The 20,540-nt window shown below is 50.3% G+C and overlaps 7 protein-coding genes across 9 annotated transcripts; 5 read left to right on the top strand and 2 right to left on the bottom strand.

Moving 5' to 3' along the window:
- The first annotated feature begins 400 nt into the window (after nucleotides 1-400).
- H257_08496 (hypothetical protein) lies at nucleotides 401-1,862 on the top strand. Its single transcript, XM_009834379.1, has one exon. It carries the CDS (start codon nucleotides 965-967, stop codon nucleotides 1,418-1,420), a length of 456 nt encoding a protein of 151 aa, XP_009832681.1. The 5' UTR covers nucleotides 401-964; the 3' UTR covers nucleotides 1,421-1,862.
- Nucleotides 1,863-2,408: 546 nt separating this feature from the next.
- On the bottom strand, nucleotides 2,409-2,750 carry H257_08495 (hypothetical protein; the record flags this gene model as incomplete). Its single annotated transcript, XM_009834378.1, has 2 exons — nucleotides 2,409-2,453; nucleotides 2,511-2,750. 2 exons carry the CDS (start codon nucleotides 2,748-2,750, stop codon nucleotides 2,409-2,411), a joined length of 285 nt encoding a protein of 94 aa, XP_009832680.1.
- A 1,509-nt stretch (nucleotides 2,751-4,259) lies between these two features.
- Nucleotides 4,260-5,793, bottom strand: H257_08494 (hypothetical protein). Of its 3 annotated transcripts, XM_009834375.1 has the most exons (10): nucleotides 5,514-5,793; nucleotides 5,351-5,452; nucleotides 5,253-5,300; nucleotides 5,137-5,204; nucleotides 4,954-5,089; nucleotides 4,834-4,905; nucleotides 4,742-4,789; nucleotides 4,616-4,684; nucleotides 4,523-4,561; nucleotides 4,260-4,438 (listed from the first exon to the last, which is right to left on the bottom strand). In XM_009834375.1, exons 1-10 carry the CDS (start codon nucleotides 5,751-5,753, stop codon nucleotides 4,313-4,315), a joined length of 948 nt encoding a protein of 315 aa, XP_009832677.1. In that variant the 5' UTR covers nucleotides 5,754-5,793; the 3' UTR covers nucleotides 4,260-4,312. The 3 variants fall into 3 exon arrangements, with proteins under 3 accessions (XP_009832677.1, XP_009832678.1, XP_009832679.1); XM_009834376.1 differs by having other exon boundaries at nucleotides 4,616-4,789; XM_009834377.1 differs by lacking the exon at nucleotides 4,260-4,438 and having other exon boundaries at nucleotides 4,493-4,561; nucleotides 4,616-4,789.
- Nucleotides 5,794-5,908: 115 nt separating this feature from the next.
- H257_08493 (hypothetical protein) lies at nucleotides 5,909-9,971 on the top strand. The gene is made up of 7 exons (XM_009834374.1): nucleotides 5,909-6,346; nucleotides 6,394-6,803; nucleotides 6,863-7,161; nucleotides 8,071-8,313; nucleotides 8,410-8,611; nucleotides 8,984-9,471; nucleotides 9,528-9,971. The coding sequence occupies exons 1-7, from the start codon at nucleotides 5,924-5,926 to the stop codon at nucleotides 9,848-9,850; spliced, it is 2,388 nt and encodes a 795-aa protein (XP_009832676.1). The 5' UTR covers nucleotides 5,909-5,923; the 3' UTR covers nucleotides 9,851-9,971.
- Nucleotides 9,972-10,172: 201 nt separating this feature from the next.
- Nucleotides 10,173-14,491, top strand: H257_08492 (hypothetical protein). Its single transcript, XM_009834373.1, has 9 exons — nucleotides 10,173-10,302; nucleotides 10,347-10,627; nucleotides 10,704-11,123; nucleotides 11,218-11,375; nucleotides 11,563-12,085; nucleotides 12,306-12,658; nucleotides 13,039-13,348; nucleotides 13,802-14,181; nucleotides 14,242-14,491. Exons 1-9 carry the CDS (start codon nucleotides 10,215-10,217, stop codon nucleotides 14,285-14,287), a joined length of 2,559 nt encoding a protein of 852 aa, XP_009832675.1. The 5' UTR covers nucleotides 10,173-10,214; the 3' UTR covers nucleotides 14,288-14,491.
- Nucleotides 14,492-15,419: 928 nt separating this feature from the next.
- H257_08491 (hypothetical protein) lies at nucleotides 15,420-16,848 on the top strand (the record flags this gene model as incomplete). Its single annotated transcript, XM_009834372.1, has 2 exons — nucleotides 15,420-16,440; nucleotides 16,799-16,848. The coding sequence occupies 2 exons, from the start codon at nucleotides 15,420-15,422 to the stop codon at nucleotides 16,846-16,848; spliced, it is 1,071 nt and encodes a 356-aa protein (XP_009832674.1).
- A 1,809-nt stretch (nucleotides 16,849-18,657) lies between these two features.
- Nucleotides 18,658-20,536, top strand: H257_08490 (hypothetical protein; the record flags this gene model as incomplete). Its single annotated transcript, XM_009834371.1, has 1 exon — nucleotides 18,658-20,536. One exon carries the CDS (start codon nucleotides 18,658-18,660, stop codon nucleotides 20,497-20,499), a length of 1,842 nt encoding a protein of 613 aa, XP_009832673.1. The 3' UTR covers nucleotides 20,500-20,536.
- Between the last annotated feature and the right edge of the window lie 4 nt (nucleotides 20,537-20,540).

Raw genomic sequence — 20,540 nt, 5'->3', positions numbered from 1 at the left:
TGAATATACTGTGTACCCGGAGATTCGCACTGATTCGCCAAATCTATCGATCGATTCTTGAACTGAATTTGGTATTTAAAGAATTGGGAATTGTGCAGATAAACTACAACTACTGTAGTAGTAGAACCTTTCTAGTCTAGACCAGTATATGTAAGTAATACTTCGAAGGACCATCTACTACTAATAGTACCTTGGGTAGTAGTACTAGCTAGTACTACCAACCCAGTACTAGGATGTGCGGCATATTACTGTCCATCACAGTCGATTTCAGCCCAAGAAAATTACTTTGTAAGCTTACACTGTACATGATTGGTGATATTCGTTAGTGACAGGAGTACGGCAAATACCGTTAGTCGGCCACCGAAGCGCTAAAAAGTCTTGTTGTGTATCCCCACAATTTCTTTCCATAGTAGTAATATATTTCACGGTTATAATAACATGCGTCACCTCCCGCTATAATATAATTTAGTATAGTACGTCGACATTCCACCACTCCAATCGTGTGAGAACCAACGTGCGTGGGTGTAATAAACCTCTATCACTTTGTGGAGGTGAATCTATCGTGGTGGCGGCTTGGGAGGGCCCCCATCGCATCGTCTACCTCTTCTTCGTGCACCATCTCCATGCCGGCGCCGCCGCCGAGCACGTTGAATCCCCGCACATATGAATGCTCCACGAGCGGCGAAAGCGCGTAGTTGAGGTATCCGTTGCCTTCGTCAAACGACGGGGGCGGGTCTAAGCTGGAAAAACTCACAGACCTGCCAAAGTCAAGCTCGTCTTCCACCAGTGGAGATATGGCAAAGTTGAGGTAGCTGGGGGTGGTCGACTTGTCAAGGGATTCGGAGGTGGGCGTTGGCGACGGCACGGTCGATGGCACCTCGGACAGCGGGGACACGGACTCGGACGAGTAATGCGTGAGCTTCAAGTCATAGTTGGTTGATGGAGGAATCGCAGCAGCAGCGACATGCGGCGGCTGCGGCTGGTACGCAGGATGATGGAGGCTCGCGTTGAGGTCGATGTCGTGGAAGGACGAGTGCTGCCGCCGGGTAGTCCCGGTCGAGTACTGACTTGGCACCCGGTGGTTGGCGGCTGTGGTACGAGATGGCTCGCGCTCGTAGCTGTTAACGCGCGACCGCACAATGTACGCGCCGGCATACGTGGCGATCTGCTGTTCGGTGCGCTCTTTCTGCCGCCGGCGGTGCAAGCAACACCCCCATACGACCAAGAGAAGCAGGAGAACGACTCCACCGCCAATGCCGAGCGCGATGGGCGTCCAATTGGTTTCGGAAACCGGCTGGACCACCAGCTGCAGGTTGCGGTATGTCACGAGGTCAATGTACGCAGGTTGGGTGACGTTTTCCTTGGTGTAGTTGGACAACACGGTGGCAGTAGCTACGAGTGTAAACTGGCCCGGGTCTAATGGCAGCTTGACGGCGGTGGCGGAGAACGAAGCCGTGCCCGTGGAAGCAAACTTGGTGCCTTGGATGGGACCAGCCAACAAATCGATTCGATTCGCACAATGCAGTCGACGGTCGGTGCCTGGACACAGGTACAACGACGAGTGGACAACGTTGGTGGTCAATGGATTGATGGGTTTGAACGTCACAGACGACTTCGTGACGGCCAGTGACCACGACAACGGCATCGAGTCGCCCACAACGGAGGGCGACTGGAATGGCGCGATGGCCACATTAGCCGGACATAGCCCACCGTTGGCCTTGTCGAGACTCCCGCTGGCGTCGTCTTTGACGGAGGCAAAGCAGTACGTCGTGACGTCGTCCACAGCAGCCGCCGCCATGGTGACAGCGCGCAATGACGGAGGAAATGGTGGACTGCATATTAGCTGCCTCGCGCCAGCTGGCGAGCTGGTTACTCACTGTCGGACATTGCGATTGCATTATTTTTATTCGAAGGAATTATATCGAATACGAACCTCAAGAGGAATTCAAGTTTCTGATTTAAATTCGCATCACTATTATTTCTTGCTGATTGAATTGGATGAGTATTTTCGTTCGATCAGTACATTGCGACATTTCATTCGCTTGGACCAAGCGTACAAGAATACTACGTATTAGTAACTTCGATTGTTTATATCCAGCATTTTACGCATCGTAGCTACTCCAGTACTACTAGAGAGGATTTTTGCAAGTGTTCGCGTTCTGCTCCGAACTATGCTTTTTGTGTCAGATGCAGTTCCATTGGAATATCATACTGCGAAGTGGTTGTCTTGCACGAGTTCTGCTCACAAATACCCGTATAAGTAAACATTATTCGGACCGCGAAAACACTTTGCGATGGTCCTGTGGAAGTTGTCCTTGGCTGCCCCCTTCGTGAAAACAATGACACATCGACGTCGTTTCTGAGTGCTGTGTGCGTTAAGCTACTAGTGCGTTGAGCGCCCAGTTATCCTAGACATTCGGCACAACCTTAATGCTGTGTCCGAGGCCAACGCACTGCCAGACTTTCGCTTCGACGTCATGGGAATCAAGAAGTTGGGCTACCTACTGTACTTGCCCAACTTCTCGATTCCCATGTCGTCGAAGCGATGCCCCAAAGCGGTTGAGTGCCTTTTTGGCGTCGAAGGACGGACGTCCAAAGTCTTCATGTCCGGCAAGTTGGTTTGCGATGGACACCCACGCTTTCATTACTGCGCCTTTCTTCGCTTGGAATGGGCGGTCAGCACTCACCTGACGAAGAAGCATGATACCTTCTTTGTCGTTGAAGACGCGGCGGAGCTGAGGTGGCTCCATGCCAATCAACATGTGCACCACCCGCCACTCAAACCTAACATGTCAAGTTTGGTTGGAGGGTCGTGCAGTTCTTGATTGGCCAAGATCAGCCAATCATATGTATATGCAGTTATACCGGAATGCCAGTCCGTGAGATCTGTACTTTTCGCAGAATGGCAATCAGATTTAAGAGGACGCGTTCGCGTTCTACATAAGGTTTGACAGGTCGACTTCCGGTTTTGGCAGATAAAGTGGGACGCGAAACCTCTCTATACTGTAATAGAGTTTTCGGAAGCACTCTTGAGGATTTGTCAGTTTGTGGAACTCATCTCAAAAGTCGAAAAAGTAAAACTTTCGGAAGAATTCAAGATGGAAATGAAATATTCACATCTTTTCGAAGTACTTTTCAGAGATTCAGATACGGATATTAACCGAACGAGCGTGTTTTTGCCGCTCCACAAATTTCGACAGACGAGGCATCGAGGGCGAAAGTAGTTGAGCAGCGTTGATAGGCGTCCCCTGGGAGCCGGTATAACCACGAATACTTGACAGACCCACGTATGCATGTAAGATACTTGGAGCAGGCCCACCTAATATAACGCAGTAAAATTTATCTTAACGACAAATTTTATCGAGTACAGTTCAGCCCTATTTGACGACGAGGTGAGAGTGGGTCATCGCTTTTGAGCTACTGTAGTTGTACTTGTACTAGTAACAAGTAAGGTGAATGTAGTATATATCTACTAGTATACATATACTCGAATATACTTATAGTGGACATTCTGCAACGTAGTTTTTACGACGACGACGTCCATGGGCACACTTTTCTTTGTGACCTCACAGTGCTGCGGCTGCAGCGCTGCAGACCTCGACGGCCGTTGGTCGTGCATGAGTGGTCGATGCCTCAACTACTAGTACTAGCATTGGCTATCGTTACTTTAGTTAGTGGCATTATACCTTGGGGTGTAAGCTAGTCAATTCACGTTTGCCTGTTCACTCTGCATTCCGAGCAGAGTCGGTGGATACAAAATGTTGTTCCTGCAATCTTCTAGCTCTTATCTTTTGGGTACATGCATGAAGCTAATTGACTTAAAGTTAGCTACAATTTGCTGTAGCTAAGACCACTTCGCTACACCAAACTTAGCTACAGTACCATCCATGGTCGAAGGTGTTCGTAGCTACATTGGCATCATCTTCGAATTTTCTGAGAATTCTGAGAATTGCGACATGCTCATACTGGCTGAGCGAAAGCAATGTCACATTGTACTGCTTGAACGAATATACTCGAATATACTTATAGTGGACATTCTGCAACGTAGTTTTTACGACGACGACGTCCATGGGCACACTTTTCTTTGTGACCTCACAGTGAACATGAAGGATCATGGCATTCGACGAACGTAAACGTTAGGCGATTGCTGTCTACGTACTACTAGTAGTGCTTAGTTCACTCAAAGCAACAGACCAACTATTATATACTAGTAGTGACGTTTAAGGTTATTATTTACTTATTAACAGTAAATTAGATTTAAAAAAATTAATTATTATTCACTACAATGACAATTAACTGCTTCGAGCACACTTCACCTGTGTGCCTTGACTTGGTTTCGAATCAATAATGGTCTTCGTTGGTCGCCAACAATTGGAGGTACCGTTTGGTCCGTGCGCTTGAGTCTGTGGCGGGCACTGCTCCACAACCGACTTCGCAACTAACGTTACACGAAACATCAGTAAATTAAACAGCAGAGTTGTGATGCAGCTGGCATTAATCGTGCGTAGTTAGTGCGTATTACCGTGCTGTTGAAACCATAGACGATGCAATTTAGCAGTCCCTGGTGACGTCGTACGCATGTCAGCTACGACAGAAAGTACAAGGGGGCATGTACCTGCAACGGACTGAACAAAGCCGTGAGGGTCAAGAACACGGGGCTCAATTCGTGGCCTGGCGATATAACCTGGTACAGTAGTAGTAGATATGGTGAACTTTACCCAACGATCAAATCGGCTCCTACTTGAAACGTCCGACCGAGCGCCCCCCACACCGATGTCAGCAGAAAGACCTGCATGATGTCACAAACCATGGAGCCACGAAGACTAGACGTACCCCAATATAAGCCATCATACGACGACGGACCTTGTCCTCCATGGTTGTGGACATGACTGCGGAGGCCGAGCCCTAAGCACCACTGATATGGCCAAGGAGTGACAGGTAAGAACGACGTACCAGTTTAGATGCCAAAAATACAAACATCGTCAGGTTGAACAGTGCCGCACAGGCCAACGGGGTGTAAAAGAACACCATTTGAAGGATAAACCCATCTGCAGACCATTGGCCTCGGCTCCACGACCGAATCCAACACCTAATTGTATCATTTATATATGTATAACGCACGCGTTTGGACCGTACCAGGGCAACCCACCAAAGCCAACAAGTACAAAACCGCAAGCATGTTGCACTCCAAATGCCATGACAATCTACAAATTGTCGTAAAATTGGAGGTCACCTTCGAATGTACGCAGTACCAACGACGGAAGGCCCCAGGCCAGGAGCAAGTACCGGACTTCGTACATCTAATACCAGGTCGATGAGAGCTTGGACTACAAGGTCGAGGTAGTAGTACCTCTGGGGTTTTGTTTTGCTTCCACATGATTTGGTACAGGTGGAAAGCAAAGCACGACGTCCACACGTACGACGACAACGAGCAGAAGAGCAAGGCATACCCCTACGAAGAGCCAAGAAGGTGGGTTCAGCAAGTGCCAGCGATCAAATATCAACGCATTGACCTGGAGAAAGCAAAGCAGCGGTGTGGCTGAGTGCAAAGAGGGAGCTGCAATACACGGCAGAAGCGTGAGAAGCCAAGCAAGGGAGCCGACGAGGTCTGTGAGATGGAGACAGAAGAGTAGACGGCGACCACACCGCCTCGACTCTTCGAAGAAGAAGAAGCACACGACCATGCCAAGACATGCGCATACAGACAGAGACCCGGACACGGCGATGAGGATTTCTGGTGTCAGCAGCGGCATGGGGCTGCGGTGGTGGAAACACTACGTTGGGCGAGTAAAGTACGCAGCCGTTACAAGTGAAACGCTCCACGGTTTATCGAACAGTGAACCATTTATCAATATATAGATGAATCAAAATAAATTTTCGAACGGCCGTCGTGTCCTTTCACAAGGATCTCAATCCAAATCTCATGGGTTGGCGAGGTCACTTGGCCGTGGTCGTTGCGTGGTGCTGCGGTCTACTACTGGCAGAAGCGTCTCCGATCCTTCTAAGCGTGGACATCAATGTCCAAGGACAGCATATCCCATTGGACTTTCACCAAGGCCAGGAGCCTATCGACGTCATCGAGCGGTTCCGAGCTGACCATGCGTTACCCATGGATTTTCAGCAGCGCGCACTGGAGGCCGTATGCGAATCCATTCCTTGCACGCGTGCGTCTCCAATCATATTCGCCACTTCCATCCATGGAGAGGACAACGAATTCGTCGGCGAGTTTCAGCTTATGCAAGGCGACGAGCCCGCTGACGCTGTGGCTTCGTTTTGCCGCCAGCACAACATCCCTCGCCCGTTCCAGCTCAACATGCTGCAGTCGATATGCAATCAACCGAACATCGTACGTCGTTCCAGCTTATTCTAGTGTATTCCTCACGTTTATTGTAGGTATGCGCCCGATCGGACGCTCTGTTATATCGGCAAGTCATTACGGACGAAACCGGAAGTGTGCTTGGCACCCTCGAGATCTTCGACAGCCAAGAGCCCGTGGATGCGATATTCGCCTTCCTGCAGCCCATGCTAGCCACATCTACATCCGTTGAGCACATGCTCCGGCAATTGCTCCAGGTGGTGTGTCAGCCAACCGTCGCCACCTGCAGTCGTACGATTCCTCTGCTGTTCCGCCACCCGATCGTTGGCCCGGATGGCACTGACTACGGCACGCTGGAGGTCTACTACGGCCAAGAGCCTGCCGACGCCATCTTTTCCTTTGCCTACAAGTACGACCAAGGAATCCACGGCGCAGCTGCCGCTTCCACGTCACCCTCGTCGATGGCTATGGATGCCACCATGCAGCGGTACCAATCGCCAGTTGACTGTATCGTCACCAATGTCGTCACCAATGTCGTCATCGCAGGAACCTCTTGGCCACTGTATGTAACGACCCAATTGTCTCTCGGCAGTGTACGCGAGACAGAGCCATTGTGTTTTCGTCGCCGATTCAACTCGAGACTGGGCCGGCAGACGACGAGCACCCGATACTGACGCTGTACGCCGGCGACGAAGTAGCAGACGTCCTGTTTCACTTTGGTCGTCAACACAACTTGACGTTTCCCATGCGCAGCCAGCTATTTGGCATGCTCTGCAACCGCCCTCCCATCACGTGCACACGAGGCCACGCGGTCGTGTATGCACGGACCTTTGCCATCGAAACCAGTACGTTATTTATTGAATATATATGGTGCACGTCATCTATAAACTACCAACTTTTCACAAAATTTTCTGACTTCTATTTCATATTCATTGCTCAAAATTTCAGCAAATTGAGACGTAGAATCGACAGATCTCAATGTGGTGAAGAGAAATTCTATGTCTCAGATTCAAATTTGGTGATGAATTGGTCCAGAAATAGATATTTAACCTAGCGGTATTTTACATGGGCGATTGGATCTTTGGCCATAGGGGTGGCCACTGAGATGTATCTTGATTTTTGTATGTGACTCTTATCCGTATATAATATCCGGAGGCAGGTGGGACCTTTAACCTCCCACTGCCGTGATAAAACGAAAGAAATCGGTATTTACATTTATTAACGTATTTAGTTTTTTTGTTTATATTGTTAACTACATTAATTGTACGTTAAATAATAAAACCTCCACTCTTCGATTTGGCCAGTTGGAAGTTTTTAGATGACGTTCACCATATATATCTTTTTATTTTTTTATGTATACGCTACTCCGTCATTTTATACATATATCTATGCGTATTTTATATAAATTTTGATGTGTATATAAAGTTTGCCAACATATCGCTACTTCATTGGTACAACGGTGACCTTCACTGGTATATACTTCGAAGTACACGTACATAACCATCGAAAACAGTAGGATATACTCATAGATATATTTCCATGTCATCCTTATATATAAATATATCTACAAGTCATCATGAACCCTCTGAACCCTCTCGGACGTAGTATTAAGATATAGAAATAAATATATATATTTATCATCCGTCCATATAATAGGCCTACACAATTGCCTTGAGCGAGTCTATCATTTGATTATGTTGCTTGTATCCATTTCGACTGTGCGCATTGAATTTGTATATTTATTTCGAGTGTAGGAGCAGAGCCACTGGGACCTCTGGAACTGCACGAAGGCGACGAAGCTGCCGACCGCGTATTTGAGTTTGCCGAGCGGTTCAACTTGTCTAGTGCGGTTCGAGACCAGATCCTAAACACAGTGTGCGTCGACATCAAAGCGGCCATTAACGTCACATGCAGTCGGTTTGCACCAGTGGTGTTTCAAGTGCCCATCACGAAGAACGCGTCCGAGCCGCCCGTGGGAATGCTGCAAATCTTGCAAGGTACTTTACGGTACAGTACAGTAGTGTGGAAAGCCCTACACTAGACACAACACGATGGACTGTACTGGAAAACGATGATGGGGTATTTTTTACTAGGAGAGGAGCCCGTGGACGCGATCTTTCGATTTGGACACGCACATGACCTCGGTCCTGACGCACAGGCGTACATGTTACCTGGCGTTTGCGAAGCCAGCCAACTGCCGTGTACGCGCACACGAAGTCTGCGACACGTTGCAGTGAGAAACCACGATGGAATTCCGTTTTATGCGGACGAAGAGCCAGCCGACGTGGTGTACTGGTAAGCTTGTTTTGTGATTCGCAGCTCTAATTACGGAGCACAACGTCGCATCTTGTATGTGTATTGCTGGACACATACATTCTCAAGTCTTATATATATATATACAGACTTCGCTTTGTTTGATATATATATGTATATGAATACAATTGTATGACATTGTATATCTATGTATATTTGGCCCAGAATATATATATATATATATATATATATGCATCTATAGTATTTGGCCCTACACTGTAGTGTATATATTTATACAAACGTAAATATCGATGTTACCGTCGAGTTCAAAGCGGAGCCGGCCTTCTAAATTAGTTCATCATTTCAAGTACACAAGGACACGACAGGCCCTTGTCTCATTGGGCCATGTATTAGGTACGGTTCATCTCGGAATTGGACGTTTTTGCAGCGCCAGGAATGGCTCGCGGAACTGTGTCGCATACAACGGGCAGGGGCACCGCTGCTCAACTGCTCACGAGCCGAGGCGAGGCTGTTCTACCTGCCTGTGATGGAGACTGCCGACAAGGAAATTGGGACGTTGGAAGTGCTCGAAGGCCAGGAGCCGATCGATCAAGTGTATGCGTTTCTTGAGAAGCACGATTTGTTCCAGACAGCGCCCGTCAACGAAAGTCTAGCCAACATTACGTGCCGCCACGTACCCTGCAGTCGGCTTCGTCCACGGCGCATTCTCTTCTCCATGCAGGCCACATACATGGGTTTGAAGCATACAATTCAACTGGTACAGCCTGAAGAAGACTGGGTGTGCATGGAAAGCTACGGCAGCAAGCAGTGCCAGCATTACGTGCAAGTGAGAAGCATCGAGTATTGCGCCAAGTACATGCGGGGGTGGACCGAGTGCGGAGGTTCGTGAGCCGCCCAGTTCGAACCAATTACAATTGTATTTAACCTGTCGACTTAGATGTGATGGGGAACGCATTGCGGCAAAGCTTGACCTACTATGAAGAAGAGTTGTGGAAAAAGTCCAATGGCAAGGACCTGTACGCCAAGCTCGGGCTGGTCAAAGGCGCCACGTCGGACGAGATTGAAGCTGCGTACCACACCCTCGTGCTCCGATTTAACAATGAAACTGAGCCGCAAAAGTACGAAAAACTCAGGGCAGCGTACGACACGCTCCACGACCCAGAGAAAAAATACTATTACGACCTGCCCTGCATGAAGTTCTTTGGGTTGTGTGGCAAGCGCCAACCGGACGGCGGCATGACCATCTCCACGGACAATTGAGTCGCGTGAGATTCGATTGTACGAACTATTCGATAGTCGCGTATCTCTGGTCACTTGGTACTCTTATAGTACACGGATGACTGTGTAATCAAAAGCTACTGTCGTACAGTTCTTTCTCCAAGCGATCACTGGCAATCGTACAGTATTTAATACTACTAGTAGTAGTAGTATCCTAATGGTAACGTTTAGGCGCTGAGAGAAATAAATCCAATTCGGTGCCACACTAACAGTGATACTCTTGACCAAACGCGTAGGTGCAGGAATAGCATAAATACGGAAGGTGTACTTTAACCGGACCGTCGCAACCTTTCAAGATCCAATTCCGGACGACGACCCGTGAGCAGGTTGTCTCGCCGTGGTCGAGATGGTGTTGAAGCCCACGCGTCTACCCCCCAACAAGAAGACGATCGAGGAAGTGGTCCTCACTCGCAAGATTACAACTGCCAACTCTGGTACATCCACACCATCATCTCGTCTTCCCCTCATCCTTTCACAGGTACAACAAGGCAAATCCAATCCCAGCAGCAGCCCCACCACCACCACCCCGACACAACTAGTACGCGACAGCCGCGCTTGGTCCAATCTGCGGCAACCGCGACGACCTCTTCTCCATCCCTCGTCCACGTCGATGCGTTTCCACTGGACCGGCCACCACCACTGCTCACAACGCATGACGTCCAGCACCTCCAAACGCACCTAAATCGCCTCAACGAACGACTGCAGCACCTCGAAGCCACGAATGCGCTGCACGAACCACTCCAGCACGACCTGGCTCAGGTACAACCTACAACCCATAGTCATGTATCTCCTTCTCCTCTTCGTCCTCTCAATCGATTATTCTACCCCCCATCAGGTGACCCTCATCCAGCCACCAGTTCGACGCGATGCCGACCCCAAACTCACTGCCAAGGTCACACACGCCGTGAAGGAAGTGCATGCTGTAGTACATCGACTGGACCGCGTCTTCTTTGACATCACGTCGGCCGAGAACAAGCGCAGCCACGCCGCCACCGTCCTCGTCGCCGCTGTCCGCGGCCATCTCGTCCGGAAGCGGTATGCGGCTGCCATGCAATTCCTCGGCACGTGGCGGCTCCGACACGCCAAGACGTTCCTGGACTGCATCGTGCGCTTCAGCATGCGGACGTTCCGCGTCGACGTCGGCGTCGACGACATGCTCGAGCGCGGACGCATGCGGAAACTGCGCTTGTGTGTGGACGAGATGCGAGACATGACCATGTTGAAGCGACCGGGGCGGCGCGCCCAGACTTTACAAGTACGTGCGTGCGGATGTTTGGTGTTGGCTGCTTGAATCACATCTAGACGTTTTGAGAGTTTGGGTAGTAAACGGATTGTATAATTGACGATAGGTGGACACCCGGTACAATGCCAAGCGACGGGTGCTGCTGGATGAAATGTTTGGCAGCTGGAAATCGGTGGCCATCGGGCCTCGCTCTCGCAAACGGATGGTCGAGGCGTACCGGTCGCGGCTGTTCAAATGTCGCGCCTACTTAGAGTCGTTGCTCCGGTATTCTTTTACTTTTTATGCATCGTTGTTGTAAACTAGTATTATTTTGTGGTATCATTGAGTAACGAGAAGGTGGTCCCAGCTCTACCTACCCACGACGTACTGTTATGGCATCTCAAAATTCGTTTGAAAGCTAATGATATATATATATATATATATTCGTGTGATAAATTAATGTTTCTTTTAGCTATGACGTGATTACGCCAGACATGGTCAAAGCCGAGCTGCAAAAAGACTCGATTCGAAGTATCCGCAGCCAGTCAGTGTACCATCGATACCGCATGTACTTTCGGCTATGGGTGACATACATTTGGAAGCCCATGAAGGTGAACGCTGCCAAAGCGCATGCATTTTGTCGGGAAAAGACCGTGCTCAAGGTCGGTGCGGCGTGGGTGGCCCACTTCCGGACGTTCCAACTCGAGCGGGAGTTGCAGAAAGTGAGCGACCGCCGGACGTTCGACAGGTTTCCGCAGTACTACAACATCCGCCGCATCGATTTTCATTACCACCGTACGATGCAGCGCAAGCATTTTATCGCGTGGACCAGTCTCCATCGACGGTGCAAACTCGTACAAAAACGGTTTGAAAAGGCCTCGCTGCGCATGTTGTTGCAGCTGGTGCGGGCGTGGCGGCTTCGAGCTACCTACCAACATCGGCTGCGCGACGCCACCGTCCGCGAGTGGAATGCATATTGTGTTCGGGTGTTCAAGGTACAAAGCAAAGTAGTCCCGATCGCCCATCGTGTAGATATTGCTGTAGTATATTATATATATACCGAGCTCCCGTTCAAGTTGTTCATATCAATCCGTGGGCAACTAACTATACGGATATGATGTATACCTTGCGATTACAGTATTCAAGATTTGCATGTTGTGTGAATACAAAAAACCCCAACCCCCCTCCCCCGCCACAAATCAAATGCGATTGTAGGTGCCATTCCAAGCGTGGGTGCTGTACATTCTCCAGCGGAAACAGCGCCATGTTACCCAGGACAACCTCATCCGTGCCTTCCACCGCCGTCAGCATCGCCATACGACGTATTCATTTTTCCGCATTTGGAAGCACCAGACATTGTTTGGGCACGTCGAGGGCATCCACAGCCGCGTAACGCTGATCCAAACCCTGGAGCAGCAAAAGGCGTACTGTTTGTCCTTGGAGGACAACGCCGTGGGGTACCAACGTGTGATTGCTACGTTGGAAGCGTCGTTGGCCGACGAAAAGGGACGGCTGCAAGCTAAAGAGGCTGAACTCGAGGCACTGCACGCCCACACCCAAGCCACCCGGTACTCCATATTTTTATATTTGTGGTAGTTCTGTATTCAGTGTACGCTCGTCCAATGGAGGATCCTCTGCGTTTGGTTGGTCAAAGTGTTGCCAATGAACATTAATTGTGGTGGTTCTGTATCCAATTATTCGTGATGGCGGTGGTACTGATCCCTAAATGAAAACCGTCGTTTTTCGTTTAGTTATGTATCCTGTAGCCTCCACTTTTATGACGGGGCAGTGGTCATACGTATTACTTAAGACTATATGTGGTGGTTCTGTACTCCTCGAAGAACTGAGGATATTGTGGGGTAACAGTATTGTTGCAACTTTGCCGTATTTCTTTATTCAGGATGCTTCTGCATTCAGTACACAACTTTAAAATTGGGATTTTTTCCAGGTTTGCCATGCACAATGCCGAGCAACAAGTCGCGCGCACTCAGAGTCTACTGAATGCCGTGAGGGACATCCACCCCGGAACCATCCGCCGTATCGAGCGCATGTACTCGGACGAGTCGATCCTGGCCGGCGATTTAAAAGATGTGATCCACCTGCACATTCTGCGGACGTCGGAAGCGCAACAGGCGGCGCTGGCCGCGTACGAGCAAAACGTACTACAAACACATATGCACGCAGACAACGCCGACGACCAACTGCTTCTACGACGTGTCAAGTGGGTGCTCAATCGCCTAAGACTCAACTACGACACGGTACACCACCGCCGTAGTTGTTGGTCTATTTGTGGTTGTTGTACATTCAATTGCCAAGTGACAAGCGTATACCATATGGATCTGTACCCACGATTTTCCCCAAATTGCTATATGGTGTCAATATGAAGTGCGTAGCACCAAGTCGCAATTATATCGTTCTAGCCAATCAAACAAGTTGAAGAAAGTAGAAATGGCCAATCCGAACCCGTTATAATGAAATTAGACCACTTTATTGGTTTTACTGTTTTTTTCGGGGATACAGATCCATAAGGTATACGTAGTGCGTTGGTTGTGTTTGTGTTGGATTCAATTTCAAGATGGCAAAGGTTAAACGGACTTGTTATTGAGGGGTTCTATGGCTTTATCGGGGGCATGTTTTCGTTTTCGAGCTGAACATTACTACTAGTAGTAACAAACAAGATGACTAAAGTTCTAAACATGGACGTGTTGTAGGTTGCTGACATGCTGCTGGCGACCCCCCAAGACGTCCAGGCACTGAGCTCGCAAATGCACCAGCTGCACGCGCTGTACGAATTCTTGCGCAGCGGGGACACGACGTCGCTAGTGGAGGAGAACATTCCGCTCACCAAGGAATTGCACGTGCTGGAGGCGTCGCTGGCAGTGCCAGGGGAAGACAGAGGGGGAATGGTCTTGGAGAGTCCGGCGTTGTTGGCCACGGACGACCAGTGGAGCAAGTTCGTGCAGGACGTGGCCCAGAAGTTCCCCCCCAAGCGATTTGTGCCCATTCAAGACCGCCTCGTCAGCTACGCGTTGAACCGGGTCGAAGAAAAGCGACTGGCGCAATGGGAAACCCAGAAACCCACGATTTACAGGCATGTTATTGCTTGGGGGCTCTCACGATTTGATGTTGTATTGTTTTGGGGCGTTTGTAGCCGTGTGCAAGGGCAAGCCAAGGCAGCTGGGGGCGATGGCAGTTGACAATGTGCCTTGTACAGAGCGTGGGGTTCATTGGGGGGGTCTCTGTATGAGGGGATTCCTTGTTCGCGACTTGTCAATGTACTTGTATAAAGGGTTCCAATCAACTATCGACAGTAGTTGTTGACATCATTAGTGTCGATATACAGCTGAAAGTGTCGACAATAATGGTGTAGTCGATAATTAGTTGGCTATGAACTATCGTGCATTATGACGTGAGTGCCAACCGCATATGGACAAGCCAAAGTGAACATAGCAGCGAGCCCTATCATTTACTAAGAAGTACTCCCAATAGATCACGACTGCAACCTACCTTGTCTTTGTCTTCGTTTTCACCCAAAAGGAACGCTGAAATAAAACAAACGATGTCCCGCCTAACGCTGACCGGGCCGTATATAACAGAAAGAATACAGTAGCTCTTTGGTAGGCTCCTTGAAGTCATCACGATAATGTAGTACTAAGCTTACTACTAGTAGTGCAAGTGTCGTTGCACGAGGTAGGTATGCGGCACGATATGCGTACACACAGTGGGCGAACCTTTTTTGGCCGGGCTTGTGCTCAAACATGTGGCACTTCCTTTCCCAGCTTTGTACCCAGGACAGCGAATTGGGGGCTGTATGTCAGCTAACCCTTCTAGTGTTTTGCTCCAGCTTAGCCGAGGAAGCGACTGCACGGATACACCTTCTTATATACCGGTAATGTACGATATGCCATGCAATTTATAACCAATTTGGTGGTGGCCAAGATGCAGTTTATGAGCCAGTCTATTCTCAGATTGCGGGATGGGAAATACTGGGCTAAACAACCCATTTCCGAATATGCAGCTTGACATGCTACTGGTGTCACGTTGACAATCGTTCAGTGCCAGGGCATATTTACCACCACCACCGACGTATGAAACTAGAGTAATGACATGTGAGCGCTTTACTACATCGTATATATTGTCCTTACGCTCAGTCTAGTTTCTTCAATCTACGACGCCCTTATCCCGAAACCCCGAAATGCCGGTCATCGAAAATGGGACATACTGGGGAAAACATACACGCAAGGCCAAAATAGTACTACTGTGGTACTGACGTTGTACAGTACCCTACTGTGAAGTCTCACTTTTGAATTTGACTTGGATCGATCGAGCATGGTTGTCCTTACTGCGTCCGACACGGCCTACGCCATCGCCAAAGCGACGAAGGGATTTGATGATCTGGTATCATTTTCACAAGTGTATGTCGACCAGGATAAGAAAAAGTACTCGTCATCCGCCCAGCCCACGCCCACATCGAGCTTTGCAATCCACCACGCCCCCATGATCGGTACATTGGACTCCCTGACTGCCAACTACAACGATGCCGTCCATGTTTGTACTGAACACACAACGCTCCTCTGCACGCTGTCCCCCTCGATCTCTGTGCAGCACAGTGTTCTCAAGTCGCCTATTCCATTCGTTCGAGATCGGGACGCAGTGTTTAGTCAAGTGCAGCGCTCGTATGTTGACTCCAAGGGTCGGCAATGCTATGCATGGTACCGCACGTCCCTGGCGGCCGTGGCGGCCCCTGTCACCGCATGTATTCGAGCCACTGTCAACAGCTGGGGCTCCGTGCTCGTGCAAGTCACGCCTCACACCCTCACGCAGTTCACGGTGATGGACGTCGACTGGAGCGGTAACGTGTCATCCTGGGTAGCGGCTCGGCTAGCGTCCAAGCTCGTCGCGCCTTTGACCTTGGTAGGCCATCGCGCTTCGTCAGCACCGTCGTCCGCAACGATATCCAGAGAGCCCCCCAAGGTCATTAACAACGCACGTCGGTGTGCAATGTGTCGGGTGAGGCCATCCATGGGCAAACGCGACTTAGTCGTGTGTGTTGCGTGCTCCCATGTCGTGTGCCAGGCCTGCAGCGACCTGTCGGTCACGTCCCCCCGATGCCTCGCGTGTTTGCTTGGCATGCGAAAGCGCAATGTGTCGGTGATATCGTCTACCGAACCTTTAACTGCATCGTCGTCATCGTCGTCGTCGATGGTGTCCACTGACGTCGATTGTGTGACCCCGAGGACCCTCCCCGCTTGCAAAAGCACCATGAGCCATCGCAACCGTCGCAAACTGTGGAGCTCCAAGCAGCCGTCGGCTGTCACGGACTTGGGGTATGTCGCAGAATTGTATCCGGGTATATAGTTAACAGCTACTACTACAGTAGTAGTACTCCGGGGTAATACGTTTCTACTATTAATAGTAACGTTACTGTACCAGTATTAATAACGTTACAGAGTGCAAACACACACAAAGGTCCCTGCTCACTGGGCCTACCACTGAATGTTGATTTCGGCTCAGTGAAGTTTAACGCTTGCAAAAACGGCACCAATAATTATCAGCTCTTCAACAGGCGTATGCGTTCATAACAATAATACTCATGCTCTTGTTCAATCCACTTGTGAAAGGGGGGGTTCACTCGAAGGTCGTCGTCATGGCGGTGCCTTGTCCACCTGGTGAAGCGTCTGCTAGAGCTGAATACATAGGTTGACCAGGGGCATTTGAAGCCGACCTCCATTGCCCCATCTGGTGGCAGGTGTGTTGACATGGGCGGGGTTTCCGAAGGATACTGTATTTGACGATGCACCATGTCAACTCGACTTTCAACTCAATCATTGGATTCATGCGAGATGAGACTGCATCCTTCCTGGTAAGGTTGTCTTGATGAAGAAGGGAAGTCGCTGCTCTTACTCCATCTCAACACGACCACTGAGGCTGTTAGGTTGTCTTGATGAAGAAGGGAAGTCGCTGCTCTTACTCCATCCCAACACGACCACTGAGGCTGTTGTTTTGCATCGTTCATACGAAACGAGGGGGCACCATTGCCAGTTCGAGCAATAGACGGTTCGTACATCGCAGGGATGTGTTCCCGCCCGGTCCGCGATGGCATGGGGGTCACAAATATGAGACCTGACTTGCCTAGCTCTCGTAAATCTCAAGTTTATAGATGCCGAACTCATCCGTCCAATATATAGACGGAAGTCGACCTTTGTCGGGCGATCCACGGAGGCCATTCAGCACTATCGAGCGAACGATGTTCTGGACGCAAACTCATGCACGTAGTTGTTCTTCTTGGCCAGTTTTTTTCTTGCGTTATGCAACCATCAAGGACGTACATGTAAGTCGGCAGAGTTGAGGCGGGATGAACCCCCTTCCAACAAACGAACCTAGACGCGGCGATTTAAGGCGACGCTAGGCACGTAGTTGACACTAGATATCCATGTCGGCCGAAGCGTCACTGAACTATTCTAGCAGCAATCTTGGCGCCATGTCCATGCGTTTTGATCAGCGGACTGCACCCAGCTTGCAAACGGCGGGAGTTAAGTCGTGGATCAAATAAAGATTGCAAAACGATTTGTGGTCTGACGCGCACTTCGTCGTGCGGAAAAGCGAGCGACTGAGCGGCATTTGATGCAACAGCGACTCACTCGGCGTGGCCAATCTCAGAGCGATATCACGACCTAGGACGGACCGCGTGTCAGTGCTGGTTGGAACTTGCGCTCGATGCCTGGACGGTGGTGGAGTCGTAGCGCTGCCACGCGTCGCTCGACGTGGGCTAGAGCTGTGGGGGCTACTCTTTCGAGGTGATGTGTGTGGATCTGTTCCAGGTTGCTTGAAATTTGACATGAAGCTGTCGGAAATTCAGAAAACGTGTGTGGCGTTTTTGCAGTGTCACATACAGACAACCATGGATTTTATGCGACACCGAAGTTGATGTGTATATCCATGACGCAAGTCTAGAAGCCTGTTGGACACGAACGTGGCTTCTCACGACAAAGTCGACGCCACTATGTAGCTCCGTGTTTCGACGTTATTCAACGACGCGACCTTGGCTTGGCGTATGCCTCCAGTCAGAATCACAAGCAGGTGCCTCTGCCTGCAAAGCGGCCCAAACCACCAGTCTCAAGTCCGACGGATTTTCCCCCCACTTCGGCATGTGATGTCAATCCACGAAGTATCCAAACGTAGCCCATTTGGCCACACGGTGCGACGTGGCTCCCGACCCGCGATCTGTCTCCAGATTCCTACCCTCTCATGTAGCTTATCCACCAACATCACTGGCTTCCACGGCACACGCGATGTAAGCTCACTTATCACTAGAGCACACTGGTCCTCTAGTGATAAGTGAGCTTACATCGCGTCATCATTCATCATCGTATGGTCGACTTCGTCGCCAGACAGTCAGCTGCATCAACCGTGACTTCGCTATAAATAAATTGATACCAATCCTGTATGTAGGTTGGTCCACCTCGTCTATAGGTTGCAGGGGTAGACTCTCCACACATAATGTGTTGACAAGGCTATTTATATAACCCAACCAACCATTCTCGTATTCCCAACTGTCCCCAACCTCATGCAAATGGGCGTGGCGCCGCTGGACGCTGCGCATGCCGAGCCCTCCTCCGTGAGCATCACCAGTCGGCCGTGGCTGCGGCGCTGCATCTTTTCCTTCGTCGTGATCAAACACATCGTGTCAGCCCTGTATTTGATCGCCCAGATAGCCATCATTTGTAATATGGACGCGGCCGAGAAACTCGCGACCCGCGTGATCGCCATACCGAGCACCACAGTCGCGTACTCGGTGCTGGCCGGGCTGCACATGACGCTACTTGTGCAGCACTGTCGTCATCCTCGGCAAACATCTCGCAGCAGCCCCGACGTGATAACTTCGTCTCGACTAACTAGGGCCACACTCTTTCGTTGGCTTGGTAGCGACGGGTTTATGATCTTGTACAACGTGATCGAACTGACCTGCCAGAGCTACGAAGCGTTTGCGATTTCGAAGCAGCTGGTAAACCACGCCATCGTGGCCACGTACGTGGGGTTTGTAGCCCTTCATGCGATGGTCACGCCGATGTTCTTTGCCACGCGGCACACGGCCACCAAGATCGTCATGGTTAACTGGACGTCCAGCATGTGCAGCTTTGTCACGTCCAGCGTCGTGCATATCTTTGGGATGATCATTCCCCTCGCGAGGTACGTGTGGCTGGACCCAAACCTTGGTAGAAACCCAATCTTTCTCGTGCGGGGGGTCAAGTACGCCCGGTACAACCTGGTCACGTCCGTGGGTGATTGGGTTGCGAAATGCGGGATTCAATTGGGCTCGATTCTATCGCTGTGGAGGCTCGTGCATTCGCTGCGCATTGCCTCCAAAGCCCAAAGACGCGGTAGCCCGCTTACGAAGCAGCCCTCGATGCAACCCCCCCGACCCCTCCTGGCCTTTTTCCGATTGAACCTATACGTTAGACTGTACATTGTGGGCAGTTCACTCTGGGGCGCCGTGTTGTTGGTGTCGCTTGCTCACACGACATGGTACCGCCAGCCGTGCCCGACCACTTGCCAATCGTTCACTACTCCTCTATGGGACACGACATGCCAGTGCCTCTACGCGCATGTGAACTGCGCGACACTACACGTCGACGACGTGGACAAGGCGCTGGACGCCAGCCTCCTCGGACAGATCTTGTTTGCAATCCTTATCAGCCGCTGCGACCTTCCACGTGGCGTCCGCAATGCGACGCTGCATCAATTCCCGGCTTTGTATTATTTTGGCGTCAAGTTCACCAACACGACGTCGTGGACAGACCAAGCGTCTCTGCCCCCAGTAGTAAACGTTGTGGCATTTCGATACATGCCGCTACGGACGCTCCCGTCGATTTTGCTCGAAAACCTCCCATCTACGTTGACCTCTATGACTGTGTCCAACCTCCCACTACGCGACGCGTTCGAGCTTCCAGCGTCATGGATATCGGTCACACGGCTATGCTTGACCAATGTCAGCCTCTCGAAGCTGTCATCGGACGTCCTACAAAGCATGGACGTGAACAAGCTGTTTCTGTATCACAATGCGTTGACGACGTTGCCAACTCGGTTGCAACACATGCCAAAGCTCAGTATCGTCGACGTGTCGGGGAACGAGTTCACGAAAGCGCCGTGGGATTTGCTCAACGACCAGCGTCGCACACTGCTCTTGTGTGATAACCCCCTTGACGACCCCCGTGTCCCCGACACCATCGACGAGACCACTCGTCAAGCCTACATCAAGACGTTCCAAGCTTCGTGTGCGAGTCCGTGCGCCCCTCAATGTTACCCCCATTTAGTTGGCGACCACGAGTGTCAACTATCGTGCTTCAACGCCGCCTGCAACTACGACGATGGCGACTGCGATGAATTTGGGTTTGATCGACTGGAGTAAATAAATAATATATCTCCGAACCCCGAAACCCCGGAGGGTTT

Source organism: Aphanomyces astaci (assembly GCF_000520075.1).
Source record: "Aphanomyces astaci strain APO3 unplaced genomic scaffold supercont1.19, whole genome shotgun sequence".
NCBI lineage: Eukaryota > Oomycota > Saprolegniomycetes > Saprolegniales > Verrucalvaceae > Aphanomyces > Aphanomyces astaci.
The sequence above is the reverse complement of the archived record's forward strand: the minus strand, read 5'-3'. Positions and strand labels throughout refer to the sequence as shown.